The sequence below is a fragment of the Morone saxatilis genome, unplaced genomic scaffold (genome assembly GCF_004916995.1).
Source record: "Morone saxatilis isolate NCDOM2014 unplaced genomic scaffold, NCSU_SB_2.0 Contig17, whole genome shotgun sequence".
Lineage (NCBI taxonomy): Eukaryota > Metazoa > Chordata > Actinopteri > Moronidae > Morone > Morone saxatilis.
Window position 1 is genome coordinate 12,999,166 of NW_023339729.1, and position 8,993 is coordinate 13,008,158.

General features: G+C 37.0%; 1 protein-coding gene across 1 annotated transcript; it reads right to left on the reverse strand.

Moving 5' to 3' along the window:
• Window positions 1–2,705: 2,705 nt before the first annotated feature.
• Window positions 2,706–8,779, reverse strand: cd7al (cd7 antigen-like). The gene is made up of 5 exons (XM_035659843.1): window positions 8,557–8,779; window positions 7,709–8,062; window positions 6,462–6,842; window positions 4,483–4,583; window positions 2,706–4,028 (listed from the first exon to the last, which is right to left on the reverse strand). The coding sequence occupies exons 1-5, from the start codon at window positions 8,618–8,620 to the stop codon at window positions 3,813–3,815; spliced, it is 1,116 nt and encodes a 371-aa protein (XP_035515736.1). The 5' UTR covers window positions 8,621–8,779; the 3' UTR covers window positions 2,706–3,812.
• Between the last annotated feature and the right edge of the window lie 214 nt (window positions 8,780–8,993).

Sequence of the window (8,993 nt, forward strand, 5' to 3'; positions counted from 1 at the left end):
ATATATACACGACAATATATATATATATATATATATATATATATATATATATATATATATACTGTGAGTATGGTGTATGGTATCACCTCTTCAGACTTCTTGGATCGTAACCTCTGAAACTTTTCATTTTTGTTTGAAAGGTCTTGGTTTAATACAACTGAAAATGAGCAATATGTATTTTCCCCGCAAATAAGTGATACGAATGAAAGAATTCGAGTCGGGTGTAAACTGATACTTGATTGATTGAAAGCTATGTCTTTCTTATATGGAGTTGGATATGCACGTTCTGGTTTTGATGACATATTGCAGTACTTTGAAGTGCTTGTACTGTATATATGTGTTATATTGTTTGTTAATTAGCCTGTCAAAAAGCCCAACCCAACCAGTTGATAAAAAAATCACAAACATATCAAAACGAAACAAAATATTGAACACAAATACTTGAATCATGGAGCGCCAATAACGTAATGTGAAGTCAATAATTTTTGTTCTCTCCATCTGACAGGTACACTTAGGGGCTTTTAGAGAATATTAAAAATGTATTGCATTAAGTTACAAATACAAAATCTTTGGAAAAAAATGCAAAAGTCATCTTAGATGTGTGCTTGAAAGTCAGATGTTTGTATGAATGTGTGCGCAAGAAACTGTGTGTAACGGGGACATGGCCTGCTGTTATGTTCCACTCAGTATGTTATATTTTGTGTCTGTTTTTATCTTCTTTTTTTTTGTTTGTTTTGTTGTTCTGTCAAAAACTATTCTGATAGACGTTATTATCTTCTAACGTTGCACTGAGTGTCTTCTACCCCTCACTCAGCTAATCGTAGATAAATGAGTCTAAGTACAGAGGGGAGATGGTGACAATTCATGTGTACATGTTTACTCAAGGACTTAATGGATTTTTTTTTTCATTCTATCTGTAAAAAGTTTATCTACCTTATAGTGGCTTTTATTGTGGAATAATCCAATACAAGGATTATCATTGAGTATTGCACCATTTTGTTCCAATTATACAAAAAAAATGGAGAAAAAAATCAAAATAGAAAAAAGTACAAAAAAAAAAACTAAAAAACAAAAAAGGGGAAAAAAAAACAAAGAACTGTGGCCATAGATAGCTGTAGAAGGACTAGTAATCCCTATGTTAACTTCATGGAGAAATGGAAAGAGATAAAGTGTGGGAGGTGAGTTTGTTACAAGACTCATTTCAGAGGTGCCTATCTTTTCTGTTTTTGTTTTTTGCAAAAGCCACCTGTCGTTTACAAGCATTTCATTTGTCTGAAGTTCAATGAAATAGGATAGAAATTTATAACAGGAATGTTGTAAAAAATAAAAAGGACAAATTTCATCTTCCATCAAATATGGACATGAAAATCTTGCAAAATGAAGATTTATGCTACTTTAAGAACTCTGGGATTGATCAGTGTTGTGTCATATTTCAGTTTTTAATTTCTCTTTCAGTGTCGACAGACTATCTCTGTATGTATTGAGTTGTGATTATATGTTTTCTGTAAGCGACGCAGTTTGCTCACTATCTTGCACACTCAAAAGAAAAAAAAAGATGTGGATTTTGTCTCAGGAAGGCCAGGGTTCCAGATACCAACTCCAACATTTCTAAGGTTTAACGTTTGTGTGGGGGAAAAAGCAACGGAAAACAATTAAACTCCAAGCTAGCACTGAAGGTTATGAGTTTAACAGAATATAGAGAGTACCATTGTTTCTTTAAAACACAACAAAAAAAAAGTTTGTAGCAAGTTATATATTTACCAAATAAGACTGAGAATCAACTTTTGAAAAAAGTGGAGTGCTTTACATGTGAAATCTAAGTAGAAATTGCTTTACATTTAAACAATGATCAATGGTTTGATTGTCAAAAAGACAGTGACAGAAAATGCATTTGTATGTTTTGTTCTTTCTAAGTTTCCATCCTGTAGTTCAGGAGCATCGTGCAAGAAGTTTTTATTTTTAATCACCTCTCCTGTCTGTTAACGTGTCGGTATTCAATAGTTGAGAGATTTCTTAACATGTAACAGATGGTTTTTAGAGGCGGGTTGAAGTCGAGGAATAAAGCTGGTTTTTAAAGGATCATGATCTATGCACAAGTGGGAGGGAAGAGTCCAAACCCAGCTGCTGTACTGCGGGCGTTTGTCGACTCAGGCTCTGGGGTTCAGGGTTCGATGTAGGGTTGTTCTTGTATTGTCTCTTTGCTCAAATTTCCTCCACTCTACTCCCCCCCTACCCCCCCTTATCATCATCATCATCATCATCATCATCATTATCATCATCTAATGTTTTAGCAAAACTTTACATTGCGTCGCCATACTGTGTAATCCTTAACCAATGAGCGCTTATCCTGCTAAAGCACTGTGGGTTGTACTGAAAAAAAAAGCCCATGACTTTTAAGGCTGTCTGTTTTTTAAGGGGAGGGGGGTGGGTGGGGGAATGGGGGTACTTTGCCTTTGCCTTTCTCTTTACTTTGAAAAAAAAAAACATTAAGGAAAAATGTCTGTAACTGAAATACAAAGTTGTGGCTTTTAATGTTGTTCTTTTTTCTCCTCATAGAATGTGATTGTTAAGGACATGCACCGGAAAAAAATGTTTCCATGGATTATGGAGCTTCTTTCGGACTATATTAATAAATTACAAATTTTCTTGGCTGTTACTGGATGTCTTGTCCCTTTTTAAAAAACAACACAGAGTTCCTAGTTTGCTTCAGTTGTGATTCATATTGATTTAAAGTAACTTTATTTTAATGCATACTGAATATAAGCACAAAAGAGGATATTTAACATACAGTATATTAGGGGTGGGTGACATGACAGTATATAAGCTGCTTGTAGGTCAGTATTGGATCAATATGATAGTCATTTGATTAGTCAAGTATTTAAAGGTACTCTGGGAAGCTTTTCACCATTAGTAGCACTATGGAGCGACATTTTGAAAAGTTTTTGTTAGTAACTTCTGTACAAGCAAGCTGTCACACGTTATGTGATGGGGGTTTTTTGTAGGGTGTCGGTATACTTCATCAGAACAGCTTATAAAACCAAGTGCAATACTATAAACGTCTTCCAGGAGAGACGGTCAGCTAAAACTAATGCAGTCTAACAGTCCTGCAATAAATCTGCCTTTCATCTAGGTTATAATGTTCAGTTAAAACTTTCACAGATTCAACTTTATTGACTTCAGAGAATGTGGCATATGGTGCTGTTGAATTGTATTGTGTCATACTGATAGGTGTTACTATTATATTTTCCCCATTTATATTAATAATAATAACAATTAATTAAAATGACAATAAAGTTGAATCAGCATCTCTCTAAACAGTTTAAACAAAAACGGAACATTATGGCCTTTATGATGAAGGATTTATTGCGGGACATTTGTTTTAATAAATAAACTATTTTTCAATAGTTTCAAATTCGTTCAAAAATAAGCTAAGGGAGGCAGTGCATTCAGTTAGACCTTATGGACACACAATGCATTTTGGTTAGAAACAAAAACAGACATTCCTATCTGGTTATTTTATCCAATAATGTCAATTTATTAATTAATTTATCATTTATGAATTCATTTTTTCAGAAAATGTCTTTCAACATTTTGCATTGGCATTTAAATGCGGTGGAAGTTTTTGTCCATATCACTTACCCCATTGGCAGCCAATATTTATAAAGGCTCTTATGAAAATGCCAAAATATAAACACTCTTCAAATGGTGAAATATACATGCAATTTGTAAAAAACTGTCTGAGGAGAATCTTAGCTGCTTAGCTAACTGGGGTCCAGTGAGTTTCAGGCAGCTGAGTTGATAAGCTGGTCTTGTTAATTCTGGGACTCCTTCCTGGGGTGGAGGGCCCCAGTGGGGCTTTCATAATAGTTTTCGGGACAGGATTTCTTCACAGGGCAGTTCCTGTACTCAGAGGGCTCCATTTCCTGCAGATGTCGAGAGGCCAGTTTTTGACTGGCAAGCTGCACACCAGCCATATCCTCGTAGATGGGGGCCTGAGGTTGTGACTTGACTCTGCGACGCGATTTGCCCTGACAGTCACCGAGACAGAAGCAAAACAAATCAGTGGAGGGGACAAACAGAGTTAACATACTCTCGATTTCCTGTGTTAAAATCAGAGTTTGTCATTTTCTGTAGAGGCAACACCTTTAATAGGAAGCTGCGTCACCAAGTCTAATCCTCACTATGACATGTTGTACTGTTCCACTACTCTACTTGTAAAAAACACTTTGCTTCAATACTCGTATACATATCAACTAAACTAAAAAGTATAGTAGATGTTTCACTGCCTTCCTCGTTGAATTTTGAGAAAAACATGCTGGCAAAACTGACAGCAACAAGTTATGAAACTAGTGTGGTTTTGTGGTGAGCTGCAGAGGAACTCTATGGCACGCTCTCAGCAGGCAGGTGTTACATTCGTGTTATTTTCCCCTTTACTCTTGTGTAGTGTTTGAGCAGCACATTATACCACAGGTCTCCACTCACTTGATAAATCAATACAAATCCGAGGAGGAAAATGAGAATGGCCACAGCTGAGGACAAAGCATACAGCAGAGTAGAGTAGCTGGGACAGCCACACTGAGCTCCTGTGAAGAAGCAGAGAGAAAAACGTTAAAAATAAGCGCGTCAGTTTCACTGCTGCTGCTGCTGCAGGACACAAACACTCAGATGCCCCCCCGAGAAACCACACTGACACCATTCAGCTTCCGTCCCACAACGCATTCTTGTCTTTTACGATTAAATGTAGATTCATAAGATAAAAAAGCAGTACACGCTAGTAAGTGGTTAAAAAGGCAGCTCAAGTATGACGTGTTCAGGCAGAATTGCAGAAGCCACTGAGCCAAACTTCCTTCCAAGTGTCAGGCTGCAGTTATTAATTATTTTGAGGGGAAATAATTTTTTGTGGGACAGATAAGCTTCTATATAACACAAAAATCAAATGCAAACACCCAGACTGCTCATGAATAGGAAAATAAACAGCTGTTATCATCAGACAGGAGTCCAACAATCAGTTTTAAATAACCTATGAGTCAACCTCCTAAATTGTATATGAATATTTCATATCAAAAAGTAATGATAGATAATATTTCTCAACAAATAAAAAAAAGCTAAATCAATCAATCTTTTTGACTTCCTGACCCAGATCCCTCTTTAAAAAACAGGCCACAAATCTATAGTTTAATAGTTTATAGGCCAAAGAATTTGGTAAAACAGGTTGACACTAGTTTTCAGCAGCTAAAGTAAATTGTGTATTTGTTGGAGACTTTCAGCTGTGAATTAATGCACATTTGTTGTGTTTATTGTAGTAAATATTTAAAGTAGCAGGACAGTTTGTGTTGGATTTACTCCAAAAAAAAAATTAAAAAAGAAGGATGAATGATGTAAATAAGGAATAAATATCAGCCTGCGCAGCAGTGTGGTTCATTAATTATTTTTCAATAGTTTTCAACAGTGCTCTAACCTATTTTATTTTTTTACTAATCTTTTTTGCACTGCTCTGTTTCAAGTTTTTTTACTTTTTACTTTTGCTTTATTTATCCTGCTTTTATTGCCTTATGAAGCACTTTGTAACATTAGTTTAAAAATGTGCAATATAAAATAAATACCTTATGGTTTAATACTTTTGGCAACACAGTTGATAATTATAAGTAGGATAAATTCACTGTTGCTTTTGGTCATTTCATGGGTTTTGTTGACAATAAGAAATATCTTTAATACATAATTATGATTTCAAAATCTGTGAAAGAATGGTTTATGACACTGCCCAATGTTGCCTGACATCTCAGCTATAATGGAAAAGCACTTTCCTTTTTTTTTATTGTTTGCTTAAATTATACAAGCATACATTTATTATTAGTCTAAGTAAAATATTTTAACGCCTATAATTTTAATATAACACATCACACCGTACAGTCTGATTCAACAATCCCTAGTACACTGTTAACAGGCTATAGGACTACATACATCAGATAAATACCACTAGATTGTTTGATGCATTATCTGACTGAATGATTACACTCATTACATGAAGGAAAAGAAAATAAAAAGAAAAAAAATATTGCCATCCGTTACTGATGTCTATTTTGGTTTAGTGTTATCAGATGAGCACACACCCACAGACATACAAGTAAAATTAAAATAAGGGAACACTGCTATTGTGACACTGTAGGAAGTAGTCGTAAGACTTTTGCATAATGTTTCAGAGCATGTGACATCTGAAACCTGAACATACTCAACTCAAATCATCATTTGGACTAAATGGACAAAGGTTATTGTCATTGTTATGGATATTATCAGTAATGCTTATGTCAGAAAGCCAGCATCTTGAGATATCACAACTAGGCGGATAGGTCAGACACTCAGAGACATTGAAACAACAGCACAAAAGAGAAGGAGGAAACACGGGTGAAAAAAAAAGTAGGTTAGTTTGAGTAACCTGGCCATTAAGTCCCACTGTGACCCACCTTGCACAGAAACAAAGAACTGTTTTCTTCCTAGACTGGTGCTGCTGCCGGACCTGCCCTGCAGGAGCAGCTGGCAGCTGTACAGGGCGCTGTCGTCTGGCTGCAACTGCTGCAGGGTGAGGTTGTAGGTGATGCCACCGGGTCCGGGCACCGTGGACAACTGAAACTTCTCGCCGGGAAACTTGGACGAGGAGGATGCAGGGCTTCTGCCATGGTGATGCTTTGAGTGGTACAACACCTCCACAGGTGCCCGGCCCTTCTGTCGCTTCAGACTCACCCCCTCCACAGCCGAGCCCTCCCCGTTTGGGGGGAAACAGGGGAGTACAGCTGAGCCCCCAGCACACGTCTCCACCAACCCTATGTCCACTGACCCAGGGGTATCTCCAGAGGGGAGAGGGATTAACACTTAGAATATGACCTTTTGGCTGAGGGATACACTGAGATGATTTGGTGTAAAGCATTCTGACCTCTTTCAGAGATTTCATGTGAGTTTTACTCTTCCCTTTCCTCCGAATGATCAAAATATTTTTGGGGATAGCAGCAGCAAGGTTACTAAGAGGGGTTCTTAATGTATTATATATTCAGCACATGCACTATAAGTGTACCCAGATAGGACTAACTGAATGCAACCTTTACAATCTAATCGACCAAAGAAAAAATGTGTGTAGTCAACAAACACTTTTTTGGACAGAACCTTCAGGGTATCCTAAAATATGTATGTATATAATGTATCAATACCCTTGAAAGCATGTTCAGACTGCTGTAGAAAAATGTATATCTGGGGTATATTAATATTAACTGTACTGTGTATTGTTGCATCCAGAAAAAAAACACTTTTTCAGTTCAATTTTAATAAAACTAGGATTTTCACTTTTACTTGTTTTAATACTTTGTTTTTTGGTGGCAGTATTAGTGCTGGGGTTGTATTTTCAGATCTGGAACCAGCACTATGTAATGTTGAAGTATGAGGTATAAGATAAGGTAATGCATGGCCAGGCTGCTGATTGGCAATGCTTAAACACAAAACCCTCTTGCTGGGGTGTATCCTCCTCCAGCATAATATACTTTATAGCTTTAGTTAGCTCTTTAATTCATAAGAAAGACCATGTCGATACATGTAAGGATGTTTTGACCTTCTTGTGTGGTAATGTGGGTTGTTGTTTTGGAAAGTTTAACCTTCTGTGGGTGACAAACAGCTGAAAAGTGTGTGGGATGAAATGGAAGAGAAAAAAACCCCTACAACTCACCGGCATTCACAAGGAGGAAGAACTCCGTCCTTTCAGGCAATGGTTTGTCTTCTCCAAGGTGGTCATCGACATAAAACTCACAGTAGTAGCGGTCAGTGTCACTGGCCCTCAGCTGAGAGATGGTTACATTCAGAGAGTGCCTGCTCGGGTCTCCACTGGTACTGGTGCGGCTTTTGTCGTCGTTATTTGTTACATGACACTCATCCTTGGTGTGCATGAACAGCACTTCACCTGGTTGCAGCCAGCTGCGCTTGAGGTACACAGCAAAGGGCGAAGGGTTTTTCTGATCAACCACACAGGGAAGAACCACAGATTCCCCCTCATGCCTCTCCAAGAACTGAATATCACTGCATACTTCATCAAAACAAAAAAAGAGACGTGTTAGAGTACATCTGCTTTTAGTCCGATGAGAGAAGTTATTATAATTTAAGATGTGTTTAAGTTTCAAATTAAAAGTCACTATTTTAGAAACAATTACATTATATATCCAATATGTGAATGTTTAAATGTAATATTATTAGATTCGACATATTGGCAAAATTTCACACACTATGCTATAAAATGAAAACAATATTTAAATGGGATGAACAAAATGACAGCAACACCCAAGAGTATAGTCCGTGATACCACTACGAACTGCAGCCTAAAATATGACTTAGTAAAATTATTAAAAAGAATTTAAATTAATTTAAACAGCCAAAAATTTCGCAGTTTTTCTTAAAGTGGTGTGAAGTGTTACTTTGTCCACCCACTGTATAACAAATTAACTCCTGATAAATTCCTACAATTCAAACAGAAAAGAAAGAAACTAATGATCAGACAAGTTTGAACAACAGAATCAAACTTACCACATCCCGTCTGTGTAATGATGACCAGAGTCCACAGATAAGCCAGGTACTGGATCTCAGTCATCTTTCATACAGGCAGAAGACACTAATTAAGATCCTGAGGGACTTCAGTGATGTCAACCATGACAGAACTGACACAAGCAAAACCGTTTGCTTAACTGTAAATGAAACCAAGAGGAACTCCACGAAGCTCCACCTTTCAAACCTCAAGACGAGACAAGAGGAAACACACTCACCCAACACCACGTACGATGGATCAGCTCCTTCTGAGTGTGGTAAAGAATTAAAAATGTAACAGAGCTGGGACAGAAGGTTTAGTATCAGAATAATAAGTGACTGCGCAGTAAGAACAAACATGTGCATTGATGTCCCTAAAGATCCATGTTTTACACAGTCTGACAACAATTATTTTAAGTTCAATACATTCAGTTTAGTTT

Excerpts from the sequence above, each read along its gene's own strand:
- cd7al (XM_035659843.1), bottom strand. The coding sequence starts at position 8,620 with ATGACTGAGATCCAGTACCTGGCTTATCTGTGGACTCTGGTCATCATT. Across the intron at positions 6,843-7,708 it reads CTTCCTCCTTGTGAATGCCG|ATACCCCTGGGTCAGTGGAC; the intron begins GTGAGTTGTAGG and ends TCCCCTCTGGAG. Across the intron at positions 4,584-6,461 it reads GTTCTTTGTTTCTGTGCAAG|GAGCTCAGTGTGGCTGTCCC; the intron begins GTGGGTCACAGT and ends GCTTCTTCACAG.